A 23,652-nucleotide genomic window follows, 5' to 3' on the forward strand; every position below is an offset into this window, starting at 1 on the left:
CGACACCGGGGACAAGCACACACCGGGCAGCTGCATGGACGTGGCCACCACACTGGGAAACCGACACGGGGACAAGCAGACACCAGGCAGCCGCATGGACGCGACCACCACACTGGGACATCGACACCGGGGACAAGCAGACACCGGGTCACAGAAAACATGCAGAAAGGCAGACACTGTGAAATAGAGGGACATACGGACAGGGGGATGCAGATATAGCAGACAGGGGAAGGAGGCACAGGTCCAAATATGTAGTATTCGGACTATAAGACGCACTGACTTTTCCCCCCCACTTTTGGGGGAGAAAAAGTGCGTCTTATAGTCCGAAAAATACGGTACTTTTTTATGTTGGATTGCGTTTGTCCCTGCCCATTTTTTATGTGACGAGTGTCCAACCTTTAAAGAGACACTGAAGCGAAAAAAAACCTATGATATTATGATTTGTATGTGTAGTACAGCTAAGAAATAAAACATTAAGATCAGATACATCAGTGTAATTGTTTCCAGTACAGGAAGAGTTAAGAAACTCCAGTTGTTATCTATATACAAAAAAAGCCATTATGGCTACGACTTTCAAAGTCGTGGAGAGGGCTGTTTTCTGACTTTTATTATCTCAACTGTTAGTTAACTATTTACTTTTCCTCTGGCAGAGGAGAGGTCATTACTTCACAGACTGCTCTGAAAGAATCATTTTGAATGCTGAGTGTTGTGTAATCTGCACATATTATAGAATGATGCAATGTTAGAAAAACACTATATACCTGAAAATAAAAATATGAGAATATTTTCTTTGCTGCTAATCTTCTAGTAATTATTCATAGTACACAACCAATTCATTATATCATATATTTTTTTTCGCTTCAGTGTCTCTTTAAGACACACCAAAATGTATTCTACAACTCTTCACGATTAAAATGATACCACACTTGCCTCATTTAGTAACAAACTGGTGGTGCACTCGCCACAAATACACTGGACGTATATATCCGTCCAGATAGGCTTAAAGAGAACCAGAGACGAAGAATCCTCATGTATTTTACCACATATATCAATGGGAACATTAGAGAAAACACCTACCCTGCTCTCGGTTTCATTTTTTTCTGCTAAATCTGCCTGTTATCAGCCCTGATAAGAATCTCCAACTGAGCATTCAGTCTAGCTTTTCCCAGGATTATAGCTTCAAGGATAAATAGCAGCAAAGCAGAGCCACAAGGGGGCAGGCTTGGGCTTGAAAAGACATCACAGAAGACTGACTCAGCTATAATCATTCTGGGAAAAGCTAGACTGAATGCTCAGTCAGGGATTCTTATCAGGGCTGATAACAAGCAGATTGAGCAGTGAAGAATTAAACAGAGAGCAGGGTAGGTGTTTACTGTTTATGTTCCCATTGATATATATGGTAAAATACATGAGGGTGCTTCGTCTCTGGTTCACTTTAAAGCGGACCCAAACCAAACTTTTTTTTAATTTAAAATATTTAGTTGCACCACTCTGACACATACAAAGATAAATAAACACTCCTTCAAACCTATGAGCATTTCAGTGCATGCTTTTCACCCTTCTCTTTTCATAGCTAGGGTTATACTGGGGGCAGCCATTAGCAATTCCTCCATTGCCAGACACCACTTACTCCACCAGTTTGCCGGATTTTGTCCCGGCAATATGAAAGGAAGGGGGAGGGGTTCCTTCAATAAACGTAAAATATTTTATATTTGTCATCATGCATCTGAAAAAAGGCTGCTATTTATTATTATAATTTAGAAAATAGATTTTATTTCTGAAATCCTGTATTTTTAATTTCGGTCCACTTTAAGTGGTTAACAATACTCTTCTGCGCACATCATCGATTCGCCAACAGGAAGTAAGCGTCACTTCCTGCTGCCAGACGAGGATTACCACGTACTAACCAAGAGCAAAACTTCAAGACAAAGAAGCTATGGGCCCCAGTGGAAGTTTTCATCTGGGCCCCCCTCAGACACGCAATACATAAGGACAGCCTCAGTATCAGGTAAGTGTAAGCAGAGGAGGGGAACAGGTTGCTAATGATAATCACTATTGAAAGCATATATAGAAGTGATCGTTACCACTGCAGCAGCAACCAATGTATTAGCATACAGCGGTTGAAAAAGGGCCCCAGGCAGTCACACTAAGTTCAGGGGCCCCGATGCGATTGCAGCTCCCACTGCTACACCACTGACAGTGAGAATCCTTCAGACATGTAAAGGTGCCCATAACGTATCGATTTTCCCGTTCGATTCCCTGCCGATTGGATTCATCTACTAGGACTCAATTACCTAAAATTCAAGGTGGGCACTAAAGGCCGCCTATGCCGAGAAACTATATATACCCTCCCCGATGCATCAGCAAGACATCTGGCTCAATGCTGCCCGACTCCATTGTTCTTTCATCTTACCCGGTCCCCCTGTCACGTGCTGTTCGACGTCCTGCCACTCCCCTCTAACATACCGTGTTTCCCCGAAAATAAGACAGTGTCTTATATTAATTTTTTATCCAAAATATGTGCTAGGGCTTATTTTCAGGGGATGTCTTATTTTTGGGGGAAACACTGGTAGTTTTCCTATGCAAAATGTATATACTGCCTGCCATGCTGAAACACAAGCAGCATGCACAGAGCTTGTGGTTTGCAGATATTGGCTCTCACAAGAAATTGACTCTGCTGATCATGTGGGTAATGCTGGGAATACACGGCTCGATTCTTCTGAGCCACTTAGATGGCTCGATAGATAATTTCCGACATGTCCAATCTCCCGCCCGATCGTTTCTGCGCTCGATTCCGCATTGAGGACAATGGAAAAAAGATAAGAAAAACGAGCGGAAGATAAGAGAATCGCCTGCGGAATCGAGCAGGGAATCGATCGGGCGGTAGAATCGAGACGTGTATGCCCTGCAGTCTATTTCTTGCAGACAGAGAACTCTGTCAGGCTCCCCAGAGCTATGATAGGATATGCTGTGTATCCTGGGAAGAGCTGCTGATGCTTATCACGACAGATCAGGAGGGCTGGCTCCAACAAAAACACAAATTGCCTGACACATATACAGGACTGTAGAACTCACATTATACTGCTGCTCTCCTGCATGCAGACTTTGTATTGAGCGTGACTTGCTGGTGTCATGTGGGCTGCTGCTAGGGCTTACATTCGGGGGATGTCTTCTATTTTAAGCATGCTAGGAATTCCTGCTAGGTCTTATTCTCAGGGGATGTCTTACTTTAGGGGAAACATCGTAGTAACAGAACACATAGCTAACTTGCAGGCTAGCTATGCATCTGTACAGCATTGGGCCCCCAAACTGTCGCCCAAGAAATCGATTCCCAATCCCCACAGGCGATAGTGATTGCATGTTTGTACCTAGCTCCACCTAATCTACAAAAAAGGTCTAGATATCCATTGAAATACACACATAGAAGAATACAGTAAATTATTCCAGATAGACAATTTTACTTTAATGTTCCTGGTTTCAGCATCAGAAACCCTTCCTATATCTATGTATTGCTGTATATTGGCATGTAGCCCCGCCTTCCTAGTGATGCTTAGCCTAGGCTGTTTAGCTGTGTGGAAGTCTCCAACCAAAGCCTTCTGGCATCATCTTGTACTGGCCTTGGAATTCTCAGAAACTAACATTCTGCAGAGCTGCACCTGGCAGAACGAAAGATGTACAGAAAGAGTACTGACTAAATAATCTATAAGGGCTCATTCACACTAGAGGCGCTTTTTGATCTTTTTAAGCGCTGGTAATTATTCAGAATCGCCCTGAAAGCGCTCACACCATGCTTTCCTATGCGGTAGTTCAGATTGCGGCGTTCCGTTCGCTTTCCGATCTGACAAGCGCTGCATGGACCATTTTCTGGGAGTTTCCGCCTCAATGGAAGGTATAGGCAAAACGCTCACAAAATCGATTTGTGCACCGATTGCGTGAGCGTTTTTAAAGGGGAAATGAAGTAAGAGGTATACGGAGGCTGCCATATTTATTTCCTTTTAATCAATACCAGTTGCCTGGCAGCCCTGCTGGTCTATTTCTCTGCAGTAGTATCTGAATAACAACAGAAACAAGCATGCAGCTGTCAGATCTGACTTTAAAGTCTGAAACACCTGATCTGTTGCATGCTTGTTCAGGGGCTATGGCTAATAGTATTAGATGCAGAGGATCAGCAGGGCTGCCAGGCAACTGATATTGCTTAAAAGGTAACAAATATGGCAGCCTCTGTATACCGCTATCTTCAGTTCCCCTTTAAGAATAAATACATTTGTATTTATTCTTTTCCGGGTCAAAAAGTTCACTTCCTGACTCGCGTCAGGGAGTGAATTAAAAAACCGCCCTGGGAAAGAGCTTAGAAAAGCGCTTTTAACAAAAACGCACCTCCCACCCAAGTGCAGAGAATCTAAAAAAAAAAAAAAACACTTGTCAAAAAAAAAAAAAACCAAAGCGAACGCTATCGCGATCGGAACGCAATGTGAACAAGGCCTAAATGAACGCTGTAAAAAACTAAGCAATTTTATACATTTTCTTATTTTCACTACAGTTCCTCTTATGAACATTAGTCTGATGACCCAGAACAATACTAGTTGGAACTGACAGTTGGAAATCCCTAGAAAGCGATCGCCCCTACTTTACCGCCATTTAACCTCAGCTCCGCACATAAAGGAAGCCGCATGGGGTGGAATTTGCAGGCCGATAGGGTGCAGACAGCCGGAACAAAGACTCCTGGCACGGGCATAAAATGGCACGCAGGCTTTGAAGTCCTGGCTATATGGTGTATAATATACCCCGGCGGAGGGCTTCCTGCAGGGTGCAGGTCTTCTGCTGGTGGGGGGACAGTGGCCAGCAGATGCTAACTCATGCTGTCACCTTCAACTCCTTATTGCAGCTCCTACAACAATAAGCTGTAAATGTTCAACCAGCCCAGCATTGATATGTATGGAGGAGCCTTGCAGAGCTCTTGTACTCGTGCCGTCCCCTTTCTGTACTGTTACTCCAACAGGCTAACAAAGGGGGGACCAGCCCTATGCTTGTCATTACATGGAGCAGGTCCAGACTGTCCCACCCCAGCTGTGTCTGACTCTGGCCATACAATGGCAGTTAGCAGTCATCAGTCTGCATACATCACTGGAGATGTCACACTAGCGGTTTACTCATCTGCAGATTATGCTGTGCATACCTGGCAAGAAGTCTATTATTTAGTATTTCTATAGTGCCGACAGCTTCTGCAGTGCTGTACAGAGTATATTGTCTTGTCACTTAGCTGTCCCCCAAAGGGCCTCACAATCTAAAGGTGCCCATACATTAGAAGATTATGGGCAGATTTGACCAAGAGACAAATTTATCTCTAATTGAATCTGTCCATTCACTACAGGCCGATTCCCGTCCGATTTCAGAATGAAATTGGTTGCTTTGTCGGTCGGGCATGCACTTGGCAGCACCAATTTTCATCCAATTCAATTATAATAATCGAATTGGATGGTCGATTGGTTGGTTGGTCGGCAAATGTATGGGCCCCTTAATGTCTATGCATGTATTGTGTAGTGTATGTACCGTACTCTAGGGCCAAGCTAATTAACATATCGGTTATATGTTTTTGGTATGTGGGAGGAAACCCATGCAGACAAGTCTGTACAGTCATCCCTCAACAAGCAACTATAGGGTCAAGATACCCCTTCCCCCTTCACAAACTTGAGCAAGGTGGCGATCACGTCCTACTAACCTGTGCTGGAAAGCAGCAAAACGTTAGGCCCCAATCACAGTGGAGCGTTAGGCCTCCTTCACAGTGCGACGTTAAAGTTGCACGTTACAAAATATTCCAACGCAGATTAACGCACAGCAATACAAAGTCTGTGCGACATTCACAGTGCACACGTTGCGTTGTGTGTAACGTGTAGCAATGTTTAGAAGGTGCTGCATGCTGTGTGTTTAGCAATACATTTGCTGCGTTATGTGTGTCGCACATGCTCAGTAAGGTTTTTTTTTTTAAATGTAACGCATGCGCCGTTTTCGTTCCATCAGTATGCGACGAAAACGGCGCACCAAGAGACACATAACCTAGTACAAAATAACGTCCAATTTTATAACCTACATGCGCTGTGTTAGGGGCGACTTTAACGTCACATTAAATGCAACGTCCCACTGTGAAAGAGGCCTAAGTCAGCGCTTTGCTGATTGCCGGCGATCAGTGAAGGGTTATGGCGACGTATTGAAATAAATATTCACACTGCAGAGTTGTGATTTGAATAAAATCACAAACGCAAATCCAATACTATCATAGCTCATAACTGTAATGAGAGAGAGAGAGAGAGAGAGAGAGAGAGAGAGAGAGAGAGAGAGAGAGAGAGAGAGAGAGAGAGAGGGAGGGAGAGAGAGAGAGAGAGAGAGAGAGAGAGGCTCGGTGTACCAGACTATAATTAGGCCATGCATGCCTAGCTTTGGATTTGATTGAGGGGGGGGGGGGGGGGGGGGTTGTTTATTGCATAGTGCATGACTTCCTTTAAGACCCATCTGCATGGTACAATTTTTTGTGCGATTCGATTCGATACATCCATTCGATTCAATCAGACACGTCCGATCGGTATTCAATTCAATTTGCCATTGCAAAACAATGGCAAATTGAATCGAATCGAATACAATCCCGATCAGACATGTCGGATTAAATCGAGTCGATGAATCAAATTGAATCGCACAAAAAATTGTATCATGTACATGGGGATTTAGGCCTCTTTTCCACAGACTGTTGAGCTATGTGCTCAGAAAGCAGTTACCAGGCAGTAGTAAGCAGTTACCAGACAGCAACAAGCAGTAACCAGGTAGCAGCAGGGAGTTGTAAGAGTTTGAGAGGCATTTCACTGCCTATCAACAGTCTGTGGAAAAGAGGCCTTAAAGAGAAACTCCGACCAAGAATTGAACTTTATCCCAATCAGTAGCTGATACTCCCTTTTACATGAGAAATCTATTCCTTTTCACAAACAGACCATCAGGGGGCGCTGTATGACTGATATTGTGGTGAAACCCCTCCCACAAAGAAATTCTGAGTACGTACTCCAGGCAGTTTCCTGTCTGTAAACCTTGCTGCATTGTGGGAAATAGCTGTTTACAGCTGTTTCCAACTGCCAAAAAAGAATGCAGCAGCTACATCACCTGTCAGCAGTAAAAATGTCACCATGTAATAAATGTCAGAATGTAAATCAGGGATTTATAAGCTTTTACAATGGGCAAACACTGACTAAATCATTTATACATAATTATTGTAAAAATGAAGCACTTTTTTATTACATTATTTTCACTGGAGTTCCTCTTTAAAGGAGTTGTCAAGCAATGTATGCTGCCCCATGATATACTTACCCGGGTTTCCTCCAGCCCCTTGCAGCCAACGTGTACCAACCAGCATCCCCGCCGGTGCAGATGCTGGCCTTGAGGTCGTCCTCTACTGTGCCTGTGCGAGCGCCACTGTCAATCAAGTCCACGTTGTCCACAGCATACTGCGTAGGTGCAGAACTACTGCGCCTGCGCAGTACACTGCGGACAACGTGGACTTGATTGACAGTGGCGCTCGCACAGGCACAGTAGAAGAGGTCGGCCTCTGCTCCGGCGGGGACCCCCAGGCCGGCGGCTGCGAGCGGAGCTGCTGCGTGGGACATGTCGACTGCCAGAGGATGGAGGAAGGTAATTATATCATGGGGCAGCATAGATTGCCTGACAACTCCTTTAAAGCAAACAATAAAGTTAGGTACTCCCCTTTGTAATGATAAGCCTGTGGATTGTCCAAATTCTTCCTGGATCCTCCTACAGCCCCTGACAAGTTGAATAGGTTTCTTGTGGCCATGGACAAGCACAACTAGACTGAGCATGGGGAAGTAAGGTCAAAACATTCTCAGTAGAATGAAGTGGAGTAACAAAGCTGTGCACAAGTGTCTTCATTCTACTGGGCGTGTGCTGACCTTTCTCAGGCATGCCCAGTCCGTACGTACTTGTTCACGGCTAGGCATGCAGACAGGAGATTAAGAGACCCTGTGCTGGAATAGTGGGCTGTGCGCGGATACAGGAAGCCTCTGGACCATCCTGAGGCTACTAACTACTGAGGTAACTAACTTTTTTTTATCACTTCAGGTGCGCTTTAAAAGCACACCTGTGAGATCCACAGATCTAAAATGTAGATACCTACCTCGGTAAAGGGAAGCTGTATCCGCTACGTCAGGGGTGTCAAACTCAAATACAAAGTGGGCCAAAATTGTACACTGGGACCTATTGGTGAGGCCAACCTCAATGTCTACTGGCCACCTTCCTTCCTTATAAAAGTTCCCTGGTGTCTAATAGCCACCCTCTAACCCCTATACAGTTCCCTGGTGTTTAGAGCCCCCCCTCTTCTATACAGTTCCCTAGTGTTTAGTGCTTTCCCCCTACCTCTCCCATATGGCTCAGTGTTCTCCGGAGACATTTTTTTCTAGCCGGGTGGCATGAAAAATTAGCCGGGTGGGGCGAGATGAGAGAATGCAGGGCTGGTGCTTTTCTGCACAACTCAGCTTACAGCAGAGGAGGATGGGGAGGTGAGCAGATGACACCCGGGTGTTCACCAAAATTAGCCGGGTGGAGCACCCGGCTAAAAGAGCCTGGGGAGAACACTGTGGCTTCCCTGGTGTTTTAGGGCTTAATCTCCAATATAGCTCCCCTGGTGGTCTAGAGTGGGCCAAACATAATGCAAAGTGGGGAAACCACTTGAGGGCCAAATCTAATGGCTCTGAGGGCCAAATTTGGCCCACGGGCCAGAGTTTGACATGTATGCTCTACCTCCTCCTCCTGACCACCGATCTAGCGTTGGGACCCTCAGAAGTTTGCAGCCGCGCTCCCATAAGTGAATGAGCATGGCCACACTGCCCAGGACATCTCATGCCTGCACAGTAGCAAGGAGCTGCCACTGGCTAGAAGCTGCAGAGCCCGTTTTGCTCTGTGGTACTCTACAGGTGCAAGCCAAGCTCTATCAACAAGCCCTTGTGGACAGGCTTCAGAAGGTCCCAGCCTTGGAATCGTGAGGTGGATGGTAGGAGCTCTGGAGGATATTGTACATACCTGGGGCTTCCTCCAGCCCCCTTCAGGCTGATCGCTTCTGCGTTGCCTGGATCCTCCGCTATTTGGCCTGTAAAGTCCTTTAGTCGGGGCCAGTCACAACATGCGCAGTCTGGCTGCACGTTCTGCTCCATCATGCTCCTGTCACTGAGAGCTGTGCACGCACGCGGCCAGGCTGTGCATGCGCAATACACCCAGACTGAAGGACTTTACAGGCTGAATAGCTGAGGATCTGGGTGCTGCAAAAGGATGGCGAAGGAGCGATTGGTCTGAAGGGGGCTGGAGGAAGCCCCAGATATAAAAAAAGTATACATATCACCCCGTCTCTGGTACACTTTAAGGCCTTGTTCACATTATAAATCGCCAGCGTAAGCGCTGAGAGCTTTTGTGAGTATTTTCCCCAGCACTTTCTGGGCGATTTGTGCTTTCTTAAGCACTTTTATAAGCACTTTTCAATGCTTTTTTTTTTTACACTTCCTGATGACAATCAGGACGTGAACTATTTTCCCTGGAACTGATTAATTACAATGTATTTTTTTTTACAAAGCGCTCACCAAAACGCTTTGCAAAGAGCTTTTTCAAGAGCTTTGCGATTTTCCTATACCTTGCATTGAAGCGCAAACACTCAGGAAATGCTGCAGGAACCGCGTTTGTGATCGGAAAGAAATCATAACGCTCTAGTGAGAACACCCACATACAGCACCATTGCACAAGCGCTTTTATGGCAGTTTTAGAAATCGCCAGCGCTTAAAACCTTAACAGTGTGAACAAGCCCTAAGTGAGGGAAAAGCGCTGGCGTAATCGCAAACGTTTAGCGCTTTTTGAAGTGATTTTTCAGAACGATTTTAGCCATGTGCCTAGCGATTTTCTAAGCATGCCTAGCGATTTCCAGAGCGTTTTGGTGTAGCGTTTTTTCTTTTTTGTTACAGTAGAGCTGTAACTGAACAGCTTCTGTAACAAAAGCGCTTGGAAAATCGCTCTGTTCTAGCGCATTTCAGAGCGATTTCTCACTTCCCTATACTTAACACTGAGGCTGAATCGCCTCAGAAATCAGTAAAAATGCTGCAGGACCCGCGTTTGTGTTTGGGAGAAAATCACATCGCTCTGGGGTGATCCATCCCATTCATATACATTAGCCAAATGCTTTTCAAAGTGCTGGCGTTTTTCAAAGTGCTCAGGAGCGCTCTTGGTGTGCACCAGCCCTGAATGTGGAGGTTTAGTTTCTTCATTACCAGGGTATGACCACTACTAGAAAGGATCAGATGTCAGTATTGGGCTCCCTGCACACTGCATGCGATTCTGATTTTTAAGCATTTCTTTACATGCGATTCCGATTTTTTAATTGTTATTGCATGCTGCGTTTTTTCCTGCGTTTTTCTGTCGATAGCATTCAGGGAAAACCAGAATCAGATTTTTCAAAAGCGGAATCGGAATCGCAAATCAGATTTGCAGTGTGCAGGGAGCCTAAGGGATGATAAATGTCAACAGCACAGCAACATTTTTAATTTGTTGGGGGTGTCAGTGCGGCGCACATGCGCGGAACGCTGCAAATATAAACGGGGAATGTGGGAATCCCCCTGTCCAGCAGGGTGTATGTCACTGGGCGAGGGGCGGCAATAGGGCGTGCGGGGGGACGCGGCACTAAGCATATGATGCTGTAGGCGCACTCTGCAGCAGTCATATGAATATAGTTTTAAGCATTGCGGTGCGATGGATGGGGGGTGGAGCATCGCGCTGCAACGCTTTGGCCAGGTGTAAAATCGGCCTGAAACATCGGGCTGTTTGTAACAATGTTTAAAAAAATTCAATAAAACGGTTTTTAAAAAAATTGGATTTGTGTAGCTTGCTAACTACCCTCACATGTCTGTACTTAAAGCGGAATATAACCCAGCATTTCAACTTTGCTCTAAAACATTACTTACAGTATATTATATGCAACCAGCATTTTTTTTTACTAGACCAGCATTGGAAGGGTTACACACAGAGGTTTAGGGCTCATTCACACTATGTGCTGCGCTGTCAGTTTTGACGCAACGCACATAGTGTACCATTCACACTACAGGTGTGCGTTCCCATGCGTTACGACGTAACGCTTCTGGGGACATAAAATCGCACGACGCACACGTTTCCCGACGGGTACGGCTGCCGGCGTCTGCGCTGTAGCGCTCCCCGGCGTTCATTCCGTGCGTTGAACCGTGCGATGGAAGCGCAAGCACGAAATCGTGTCCGTTCTTGCGTTGTGTAGTGTGAATGAGCCCTTAAAGTTCCGTGGAGAGATATGCAAAAGTTCAGATAGATACATTTTAACTAAATAGAATGTAACAAGTGATAAATGTTACACACTCTTTGGCTGTCCTCCAGCTCCTTCTCCGTCAGAGAGAGTGAATCACATTCAACACTTAGATACATTTATGTAAACAAAATGTATCTATGTAAGCTTCGGATGCGTCTGCAGTTCTCTCCAGGAACTTTAAAGCTCTGTGTAACCCTTCCAACGCTGGTCTAGTAAAAAAAAAAAAATGCTGGTTGCATATAATATACTGTAAATAATGTTTTAGAGCAAAGTTGAAATGCAGGGTTATATTCCGCTTTAAATTAACTATTTACTGTGTTCTTTTTCTTCGGTTACTGACAATCCATGTCATGTCATGTAGTCACCACCTGCCTGTACCGCCCGCCTCATTGTGCGGCAGTAAATATTTCACCAGCAGCATCTCTCGCCAATCAGTCACACCAGGAACCGTGTAACAAGGCTTGTAGGTAAGTCAATATTTAAGCCTGGTGTCATCTGTCGCTAGCTAAGCACAGAAAACAGGCTAAATATAGCGTCCGTCCGCCAGACCCCCTGGTGCGCAGCAATCACTGCGGGGATGCCATTACACTCCCAGCATTATATAATTACCTGCTGTGTTGTATAGTCACAGCTCCAGGGCTGCAAAACATTACCCAAGCCTTCAGCACCGACACAGGACTGCAGAACTCTGACGGTGGCCACACATGATACAATACAGTGACCCGATTTTACGGCAAATCAATAAAAATGATCAGATTTCCCAAAACTATCAAAAGCTTTTTTTTTTTTTTTTATTCGAACAAGAAATCCGATCAGATTTCAAATTTATATATATATATATATATATATATATATATATATATATATATATATATATATATATATATATATATATACCGTATTTCGCGCCGTATAAGACGCTCCGGCATATAAGACGCACCCAGGTTTAGAGGGCAAAAACCAGAAAAAAAAAAGATTTATACTAAACCTGGTGCGTCCATATTCCAGGAGAGTCTTGTACATGTTACCCTCAAATGTTGTCCTCCTGTGTCCCATTGTCTCCCCATGTGTCCCCAATACCTGCCCCATGTGTCCTCTGTGTCCCTCATACATGCCCCATGTGTCACCCATGCCTGCCCCATGTGCTTGTGTCCCCCATGTGTCACCTATGCATGCCTCATGTGTCCCTCATGTGCCTGTGTCCCCCATGCCTGCCGTGTCCTCTGTGTGTCCCTCATGCCTGCCCCATGTGCCTGTGTCCCCATGTGTCACCTATGCATGCCTCATGTGTCCCTCATGTGCCTGTGTCCCCCATGCCTGCCGTGTCCTCTGTGTCCCTTATGCCTGCCCCATGTGCCTGTGTCCCCCGTGTGTGTTTGTAAATTGTGGCTGCACCCGACCGTTGCCTCTGCCCGCTCCCCATGCCTGTAATGTGCCGGCGTGTGTAATAAGTTCCCTCCCGCTGTGTGGCTGATCTCTGCGTGCCCCCGCGAGTGTCTAATATGCCCGCTCCCCCGCCTGCCTTATCTCCCTCCCCCATGTGAATGCTGGCCCCCCCGGGTGTTAATCTGCAGCGGCTTACCTCTCCGCCATGCCCGCGAGGATTGGAGACCTCCTTCACAGCCGCGCATCTCGCTCTAGTGATCGGCATGTGATGATTGCGTCATCATCACATGCCGATCACTAGAGCGAGATGCGCGGCTGTGAAGGAGGTCTCCAATCCTCGCGGGCATGGCGGAGAGGTAAGCCGCTGCAGATTAACACCCGGGGGGGCCAGCATTCACATGGGGGAGGGAGGTAAGGCAGGCGGGGGAGCGGGCATATTAGACACTCGCGGGGGCACGCAGAGATCAGCCACACAGCGGGAGGGAACTTATTACACATGCCGGCACATTACAGGCATGGGGAGCGGGCAGAGGCAACGGTCGGGTGCAGCCACACAGGCAGGGAATTCCCGACGTGGCGGCGGGTCGCGGTCCGTATCGGCGGGTGTTTCTAAGTCGGGAATTCCCTGCCTTTGCCGTATAAGACGCAGGGACTTTTTCCCCCTATTTTTTGGGGAGAAAAAGTGCGTCTCATACGGCGAAAAATACGGTATATATATATATATATATATATATATATATATATATATATATATATATATATATATATATATATATACACTGTATATTCCTGCGTATAAGACTACTTTTTAAGCCTTGAAAATCTTCTGAAAAGTTGGGGGTCGTCTTATACGCCGGGTATCATTGATGCCGAGGGATACGCCCTATCCTGTTACCGCCTCTCAGATCTCGCTGCTGAGGACTGTAGTGAAGCGGCGCAGGCGCACATGTGCAAGATCTGAGAGGCAGAGAGGGAGGTAAATAGGATACAAGGGTGGGCCAGAAGGGTGAAAGAGGCGTCTTTTATGGGCACAGCGCAATCTATTCTTCCATACCGCTCTGATAAACAGGTAGTCAATGAGAGCTGACCTATGCACTTATGGAGAGGGAGAGTTGACCAATCCAACCAGTCAATTGACTATATACTGTTATATACTGGGTACCACATACAGTACAGCACCAGTATATGATTTTTTTTTTATTTGGTGTACGTTGGAAGAGGGGTAGTCTTATACGGTGAGTATATCACAAACTCTATATTTTAACTGAAAAAGTTGGGGGGTCGTCTTATACGCCGGAATATACGGTAAGTCAATCAGGTGTGGTGGATTTTTCTGATCAATTTTTAAGGAAATTGAGTGTTGTAGGGTAGATTGTCAATTTCTTAATACAAGTGAAACTCAAAAAAATGAATATATTGTGCAAAAGTCAATTTATTTATGAACTAGACTTAAAGTGTACCAGAGATGAAAACTCTTCAAAGTTTTATATATACCTGGGGCTTCCTCCAGCCCCATCCGCACCGATCGCTCCCACACCGCCACCCTCAGCCTTCTCCCTCTTCTGTGCTGTACTATTATCCACCGGCAAAAAACAGAGGGAGCGCACTGCACTTGCTCAGACTGGCCGTATTTACAGGACCCTGTACCAGCGATAGAGAAGGCTGAGGCTAGCTAGGGTTGCGCGCTCAGCGACGGGGGACAACGGAGTAGCGAGGGAAGCCTCAATAGCATCCTGAGGCTTCAGTCTCTTAAGGAAAACCTGTAACGAAAAAACCTCTCCTGGGGGGTACTCACCTCGGGTGGGGGAAACCTCTGGATCCTATTGAGGCTTCCCCCGTCCTCCTCGGTCCCACGGCTGCGGCGATAAAGCTCCCCGAATAGGTCCCCAGCGCAGTATCGGCTCTCCGCTCGGAGATAGGCGGAAATAGCCGATCACTGTCGGCCCGCTCTACTGCGCAGGCGCAAGTCTCTTGGGCCATTAGTAATTCAATGAGAATTCACATGCAATGTGCGAACATATGCTGCAAGATGGGCGGGGTTTGTCTGCGCATGCGAAAACACAATTTTTAAACAGAATTGCGACTCTCCATTGACTATCATTGTATGTAGGGGCCCGTTTCCACTATCGCGAATTTGCAAGCACATCCCGCATGCGAATTCGCATGGGCAATACAAGTGGATGGGCCTGTTTCCACTTGTCAGGATTTCTGAGCGTTTTTCTGTGCAGAAAAAATCTGCACGGTAGACCCCGCAGAATTCGCATACCACTATGCGAATCACCATTAATGTATTTAATAGGGAAATCACATGCGGTTTTGGCATGCATATTTTACCGCGATTTCATATGCGATTTCGCATAGAAAGTAATGTTAAATCACACAGGCAGTGACATGGTTAAAATCGTATCAATACTAACCTATGCGAAATCGCATGCCAAATTGCGGTGAAATACGCATGCGGAATCGCACTCGAATGCGATTTCGTCAGCGGGGAATCAGCGGCGATTCTGCACCTCACAAGTGGAAACGGGCCCTGATAGAAAATTCGCATACGACTTCGCATAGAAACAATGGAAAAGCACACAGGCACTGCAATGGTTAAATTCGTATAGTCATCCATGCGAAATCGTATGCGAATTCACTTGAAAATTTGCATACAACTGCATGCAAATTTTTTTCCGCGGCGATTCCCACTGCACAAGTGGAAACGCCGAAACAGGCCCTTAGGCGAATGGGTTCTTGCGAATTCACAGGCGATTATGCTTGTCTTTCATGAACTTTATAAAGTCAGAATACCATGTACAGCACTGTCTGGCCGCCATACTGTGACTGGCACAGGTGAGTCTTCCACTCTAAACCACGCCCACCACCAGTGTAAGCTCCGCCCCTCCGGCGCTCCCCGTCTCACCTGCTCACTGCCTCCACAGAGCCGGGGATAGCAGCGCCCCCCTCCGGGCCTCCGCTGTCATACAGAACTCCGCTGACATCCAGCAGCACGGCCCGGACCCCCCGACACCAGGACGCCATGTCTGGCCGCTCTCTACAGCCGACTTGCCGGGCGTAAGCCACGCCTCCGAGACGTCCAGGCGCGCTGCATGATGGGACATGTAGTCTCTGAGGCCTCTGCAGGAGAAGTTACTATTACAGAGTTGTTATAGGGTGGGAGTTACTATAGAGAGGGTAAGTGTCAGGGTGGCTGCTGCTATTTATATTCTTTCACGGATAATGGGAAAAATCCAGGCTTATTCTAAGTGTGCCATTGTGCAGGAGATACAGTGTAACTATGACTTAAACTTTCATTTAGTTTTCTTAAAGGGAACATGAAGCAAGAAGTGTAGGAGGCTGCCATAGAAGTGTAGGAGGCTGCCATATTTATTTCTTTTTATACCAGTTGCCTGGCAGCCCTGCTGATCTATTTGGCAGCAGTAGTGTCTGAATCACACCAGGAACAAGCATGTAGCTAATCTTGTCAGATCTGACAATAATATCAGAAACACTTGATCTGCTGCATGCTTGTTCAGGGGCTGTGGCTAAAAGTATTAGAGCAGAGGATCAGCAGGACAGCCAGGCAACTGGTATTGCTTAAAATGAATTAAAAATGGCAGCCTCCACATACCTCTAACTCCAAGTGTCTTTTAAGGTGGGGAAAGGTTATATTGTATCAAATGGATGCTGGAGGGCCCGTTTCCACTATCGCGAATTCGGATGCGCATCCCGCATGCGAATTCGCATGGGCAATACAAGAGGATGGGGCTGTTTCCACTTGTCAGGATTTCTGAGCATTTTCTGTGCAGAATCAGAGCAGGAGGAGGAAGATATGTCACGGTTCCGTGCAGAAACTAAAGAAGATGAGGTGTTCTGTGTTAAATGGTCAACTACATCCTGACAATCTTGGGGGTTGATGGCACGCGCCTTCTAAACACTGTACTGTGGTCCAGGGACGCAGGACAGCACGACCTCGAACAGACTTGCCGGGTGGCCTGCCTCTGCCTGTTTTGCCCATATTGGGAGAGGGGGGATGAAGTGAAAGGTATGCACTGACTTAACTAATACAATGTGCAGTCACCCAGGTGCAGTAAACAGGTATGCAGTGACTGGTATCAATACAATGTGCAGCTGTCACACACACAGGTACCATGAACAGGTGCAGTGACTGGAGGTATATAACACTGCGTGCGCTCACGTAGGTAGGTGCACTGAACAGGTAGGTATGCAGTGATTGGTATTACAAATGTGCTGCTGTCACACACACAGGTACTGTGAACAGGTGCAGCGACTGACTGGTATATAATATAACACTGCTTGCGGTCACGTAGGTAGGTGCACTACGGAACAGGTATGCAGGGATTGGTATTACAAATGTGCAGCTGTCACACACACACACAGGTAGTCACTGAATGTGCTGGGCCTGGCAGTGGCACAGTAGGAATTACCAAGGAGCCAAGGTCCAACAGCTGCGACTGACTGACAGGGCTGTATATGCAACACAAGTGTCTGTGGGACCAGGCACGTGCACAGGGGGTGCTCTGGGTGCCCAGGCACCCCCCTTTTCAAAGTCTTCAAAAAAAGGCCCCTCTCGCAGTGCAAAATAAGCTCCGCCCCCGACAAGCCCTGCCCACCCGTGGGAAGCTCCGCCCCCGCCTGGGACACTTTTAAAGTGAAGAGGCCCAGCCTGGAATCCTAGTGTGGCATACTGACCTCTCCCTCCACCTAGGTGGGACACACACACACACACAAAAAAAAATAGATCACAAGAACAACATTAGCTCTCAAAAGAGCTGTTGAGGATGAGGAGTGCTTTTTTAGCAATAAGCATCAGTTAGGAGCAAGCTAACAAGAGTTAGGAGAGGGGGAGGGGAAGTACGTGTTAGGCACTACCTGGGGGGTAGGTTAGGGGAGGCTGAATTGTTAGGGTCAGGGAAGTAAAGTGTTAGGCACTACCTGGGGGGACGGGGAGTTACTAGTGCTACTAGCATAGTACTGAAACTTGTGCCTGGAAGGGAGCCCCTATCATGGATTATGACCCACCACATCCGTTAGGAGGGGGTACTGTAGTATTAGGAGAAGCGGCAGGAGAATTCATTGTTTTAGGAGAAGCCCCTGTTGGGGAAGGTTATTTGCTTACAAGAGGACAGTGAGAAGGTCACCTAAATGACATCACTCTTTCTATTCTACAATCCTCTTGCCTAGGGCTCTTTCACGCTGTGTGTAGTGCTGGCAGTTTCATCACACAGCACATCGTGTGCTATCTACAAGGCTATACTACACTCCATAGACTTTCACATTCTAGTTCACATGTGCTGTGCAGTGAGTTGTCACACAGTGGTGCACACAATGGGCTTGAGTCACTAAACCGTGATAAGATAACTGATATCACGGCCGCGCTAACGTTTTCATGCGCAATCGCGAATTTCCGCATGCAATTGTATGTGAAAATTCACGATTGTGCGTGAAAATTGCGTGCGAAAATTTGCAATTGCGCATGAAAACGTGCGCGAAAACGCTTGCATACACTCAGCTTTTGTGTTCTGCATGAAAGTGTTTTTTGAAATCGATGTATTTTAACGCTATGCGTTAAAACGCATGCGAATGCATTTCCAAAATGTAAAACTGCATACAAGAATTGCGCAAAAAAACGCAGTGAAATCCAATTACAGCAACATGTTTGTGTTTTCGCACAGCGCATGTGTGCGAGAGCAGCCTCAAACTAATATTGTAAACTCTGTGAATTGTAAGAATGAACTCGTCTACAGTAGGTCTATATTTTTCCCGCTATTATGGTACTGCCTTAAAGTGAACCTCCAGCACTGAAAAGGCTTGATGTTTCTTTAACAGTTTCACAGCATCATAACTTTGTTTGTCTTATCTAAAACTCATTTTTAGCTGTACAGAAGAAAACTGCCCGGGCATTTTTCCCCTGATGCTGTGCAAAGCATGGTGGGATTTCTGATGTTGTTGTTCTCGTTCTGCTGTTTTGGTGTAATATTTTTTTCTTTTTTTTTTTTGAATTTGAGATTTGAAGCCTAGCGCATGCAGCTGAGAGGGGTGATCAGGACACAGGACAGTTGGAACTGTCATCATATGCTCCATGTCACCTACTTTCAACCAAAAAGATGGCTGCCCCCATGAACAAGATGGCTGCCCCCATGAAATCACAAACATTTGCCTGTTCTTTTAAAACAGGGTGGGTAAGAGATTTTATTACCTACCATATCTATTTTAATTAATATAGCTAATGTAACTGAATGACAGTGTGTTTGTTTAGGCTGGCGTTCCCCTTTAAGGTGGACCTGAACACAGAGCGTCTTCTCTGCTGTAAAAGATAAGCAACATCATAATAACCTTTAAAGAAAAACATTTATTTGTTACTGATGATAGAAATCCTGCAATGAATATGCGGTGTATCTACTTCCTGCTTTCATGGAAGGAGACATATTGTTAACATCCTGTGCTTACCAATTCACTCTCTGCTGTGGCAGTCAGCTGACACAGCTGAGGGATCAAAATACAACTTGTGGTTAGAGACAGATGAGGGGGCATTAGACAGGCTAAACTCTCTAAATACATACAGGGCGCATTTCTCTGTTTTCCTTCTGTGCTACGCAAGAGTTCAGGTCCGCTTTAATAGTCGCGGTTGTTTATTGAGACAGCAGACACCTCATATGAGACGTCTGACATGCTGTGAAAGGTGTTTTTGCGTTCTCCGTGTCGGTACAAGTTACAGCAGCCGCTGCTCTGCATGGTGTGTAATACAGAATCCAGCGCGCCACGCTTGCGATGGGTAAGACCGCACAGTGCGTTCTTATCAGAGCCCGCCACATGCTGGGAATATTGATTTCAGCTTGCTAGAGTCATTGGGACAGGTTGGGGGGTGAAACACACCCAGGATCAAAGCAATTTACAGGCAGCACGGGGACAGAATATAAATGAAGGTATAAAGCAGGCCTGTAAAGAAATGGTAATCCTGCTGCTAGCAGCCGTCCGGTATGGTGGAAGTCTCTGTGTTATGAGGTAATAATGTCACACTGCTATGCCAGGCGGCTCTGAGGCCTTCAGAGACACGCCGGTGTATTAGTGGATCGGTAAGAATGTTACTATTATAGAGTCACGGTGGAGAGATCAGTATGCGTTTTACCAGCGTGTCATATCTGTTATTTCAGGGGGGACTGAGCTTTGTTCACCTCGGTGAAGCGGGGAAAATGTCTGATTCCAGAATGTGAGGTAGTCCTGGAAACCAGGGCTGTGGAGTCGGAGACATTTTTGGGTACCGGGAGTCGCAGTCGGTGGTTTCATAAACTGAGGAGTCGGATGATTTTTATACCCACTCCATAGCCATGCAAGGGCTGTGGAGTAGGAGTCAGAGCAATTTGGGGTATCTGGAGTTCGGAGTTGGAGTCAGTGGTTCCATAAACTGAGGAGTCGGAGTTGGAGTCGGATGATTTTTGTACTGACTCAACAGCCCTGCTGGAAACCGTTAGGCTGCATTCAGAGCTGAGCTGGACCCTCCAAAATTGTATGAAGGGAACAGAGGCGGCAAAAGAATAAAATCCAATAAAAAAATTTAAAAACATAAATAAAAAGAAGGTAGTGGTGGACTTACCTCCTCAAGCAGACAAACAGTCCATTTCAAGAGTGAAAAGTTTTATTTATACACTCCAAGAAATTGTGCAACGCGTTTCACAGGCGTAACCCTGCTTCATCAGGCAGTAAAAAACGAAGTATACAACAGCTGCAGATCAGTGTAACTCTAAGTGCCTCTGCCTCCAAAAAGCAAACCTAGGCAGTTGCCCAGGGCCTGGAGAGAGTCTAGGGGCCTAGTGGATGCTAGCCTCCTCCAAAACTTTCTAAAAAAGCCAGGTGACACCAGGTCGCAGCTCATTCAGTGGGAACCACGCAGAGCCTCTCACCCAGAGGGCAGGCTCCTATTTAACTCTGTCTGGAGCCACATCCTACAAATTACTGGCCCTGCCTCAAGGGCCCATGAGGGTCAGTGGCGAAGGGGCAGTTAAGCGGGTGCCCTTGTGAGGCTGAGGAAAAAGGGTCTGTGATCAGCCATCCCCTCGGCTCCCTGGCAAACATTTGCTCCGTCCCCAACAAGATGAAAAAACGTCACTTCCTCTCCGGCAAGAGGGAGATCGGCTGCAACACCCCGGTCCACTGCTTCACAGAGGCATTGCTACATGAGGAAATTCCAGACAATACCCTACTTCTCCCAGGCTTTATCTTCATCTGGGCGGACCGCAACTGGGGAATAAGAAAGGTGGAGTCATCTGCTTTTACATCAGCTCCTCATGGTGCCCCAACACATCGGTATTAGACAAGAAGTGCACCCCCATGCTCGAACTCCTACTTGCTAACTGTAGACGGATCTACTCGCCCACAGAGTTCTCCCTCGTCCTTGTAGGTGTGTGCATCCTGCCTGATGCTGATAGCATCACGCATTGGGAGACATCCCTTCCAGACTCCTTGTTCATCGTAATGAGCTATTTCAACAAAGCTAGCCTCCGCCAGGAGCTGCCACGTTTCCACCAGCACGTTGCCTGCCCCACTAGGAATGCGAGCACCCTTAACCAATGTGACACAGTCCTGAAAGATGCCAATAAGGCCATCGCATGGGAAGCACTGGGTTCCTTCCGACCACTGTCTCATCCACTTAGGCCCCACCTACAGGAGGTGACTGGAATCAGCAAAACCGGTTCTGAAGTCCGCTAAAGTGCGGTCAAATATGGCGAAACACCAACTTCTGGCCTGTTTTGACTGCACAGACTGGAAGGCTTTGGAAAAACCTGCTGGGAGGGGGGGGGGGGGGGGGTGCTATACACGTTTTTCACTTCCTGAAGAAGCCCTTCAGGGTGAAACATGTTGAAGGCTGTGACACTGTAAATATTTGGACTTTTGTCTTCCCAAAACAGTGGTTGTAGTATTTTCTAGGAAGCCTCTAATTAGTATTAACGACAGAAACACCGGAGATACCTATATCAGGGCAATCACTAACCGCCGTTTAGTTAGCTTAAACTATGTTCTAAAGTCTGCTAATAGTATATTCTGCACTTGTGTAGAATAGCTACACCCCTCTCCGTTTTCTGACAAGATAGGGGAGGTGGGGGATCAGCAAAGACCCAGTTTTGTTTTTTTTCATCTAGCTTTTGCATGACCTGATGATGCAATAGAAACAAGACAAGACAAATAACAGTTATATTGCGCTTTTCTCCTGGCGGACTCCAAAACTGCAGTTAGGGAGTCTTGCCCAAGGTCTCCTCACCGAATAGGTGCTGGCTTACTGACCAGGAAGAGCCAAGATTCAAACCCTGGTCTCCTGTGTCAGAGGCAGAGCCTTTAGCCAGCACACTATTCAGCCACTGCAATAATGAGTGTTCCTTGTTGCCTAGCCTGCCCAATGGCTTTTCCATGCCGGTGACCTCTGCTAAAGAACGAATGACCAATGTCCAGTGATTTTCATATTCTGAGGCTCAGTTACACTATGGAGACTGGCGGTGTCGGACTGGGAGCTGGAAAAGCTGAGGAAATCCACTTGCTGGCCAAGCAGCAGTAATCAGGTCTTGCTGCTCACAGTGAAGACTTGCTGAAGGCTTCTATTGGGAGCGATAACACAGGGTTACTGCTGCTTGGAGACTGCATTGCACATTAACCCTCTGGGCGATACAATTATATCGCCCAGGAGGTGGCGCAGCACTATTTTTTTAAATTTTTTATTTTTTAAATCATGTAGCGAGCCCAGGGCTTGCTACATGATAGCCGCAGCGCAGCGGCATCCCCCCACCCACTCCGATCGCCTTCGGCGATCAGAGCAAGCAGGAAATCCCGTTCAGAACGGGATTTCCTGCTGGGCTTCCCCGGTCGCCATGGCGACGGGGCGGGATGACGTCACCGACGTCATGGACGTCGTGACGTCGGAGGGAGTCCAGATCCACCCCTCAGCGCTGCCTGGCACTGATTGGCCAGGCTGCGCAAGGGGTCGGGGAGGGGGGGGACTGCACGGCACGGCGAGCGGCGGCGGATCGGCGGCGAGCGGCGGCGATCGGAAGTTACTCGCAGCTAGCAAAATGCTAGCTGCGTGTAACAAAAAAAAAATTATGCAAATCGGCCCACCAGGGCCTGAGAAATCCTCTTGCGCGATGTACCCCGAGCTCAGCTCGGGATTATCGCTCAGGAGGTTAACGTAATTTGCTAAAACCTGCAACTACACTGCCCGTATAACTGGATGGTAGGTATGTGCACATCCCTGCACCCTAATGAACCGACTCATTCAAATGCAGTCTGCAGCATGTTTCTAGACAACGCAGGCGAAAACACATGTGCCCCATAATGACAGACAAGACTATTAAAGGGAACCTGAGGTGAGTGGGATATGGAGGCTACCATATTTATTTCCTTGTAAACAATACCAGTTGCCTGGCAGCCATGTTGATCTTCTGGCATAAGAAGACTCAAAACCTGGGAACAAGCATATGTCTAATCCAGTAAAACTTGAGTCAGCTGAGTCAGAGCACCTGATCTGCTGCATGCTTGTTCAGGATCTATGGCTAAAAGTATTAGAGATACAGGATCAGGAGGACTGCCAGGCAACTGGTATTGTTTAAAAGGAAATAAATATGGCCGCCTCTATATCCCTCTGACCTCATGTTCCCTCTAAATGACACACCATGGGCCCGATCCAATTCACTTTTTCCTATAAGTTTTCTCCTAGGAAATACATTTCATCTTCTGTTTAAAATAAAGCCTGTTACAGACGTTCAGTTATGATTGGCCAATCGATGACCACTTTTACCCACTCCATATAGTATGAGGGTCATCAGATATTGGGCTCTATTCACAATCAGGTATGCGGTAAGGGATTTTTTACCGCTAAATTACTGCCAGCGGTAATGTCCGCATTTTTTCCACAT

General features: G+C 46.7%; 2 protein-coding genes across 2 annotated transcripts in view; one reads left to right on the top strand and one right to left on the bottom strand.

Moving 5' to 3' along the window:
- The window catches only part of LHPP (phospholysine phosphohistidine inorganic pyrophosphate phosphatase), a 42,574-nt gene extending 26,749 nt beyond the window's left edge, over nucleotides 1-15,825 (bottom strand). The window contains exon 1 of the mRNA XM_068255368.1: nucleotides 15,654-15,825. Within this exon, the coding sequence (XP_068111469.1) occupies nucleotides 15,654-15,772 (119 nt within the window). The 5' untranslated portion in view covers nucleotides 15,773-15,825. The remainder of the gene's footprint in view (nucleotides 1-15,653) is intronic.
- The window catches only part of NKX1-2 (NK1 homeobox 2), a 28,775-nt gene continuing 20,790 nt past the window's right edge, over nucleotides 15,668-23,652 (top strand). The window contains exon 1 of the transcript XR_011024293.1: nucleotides 15,668-15,925. The gene's annotated coding sequence lies outside the window, so the exon portion shown is untranslated. The remainder of the gene's footprint in view (nucleotides 15,926-23,652) is intronic.

This window comes from Hyperolius riggenbachi, chromosome 10, assembly GCF_040937935.1.
Source record: "Hyperolius riggenbachi isolate aHypRig1 chromosome 10, aHypRig1.pri, whole genome shotgun sequence".
NCBI classification, from domain to species: Eukaryota; Metazoa; Chordata; class Amphibia; order Anura; family Hyperoliidae; genus Hyperolius; species Hyperolius riggenbachi.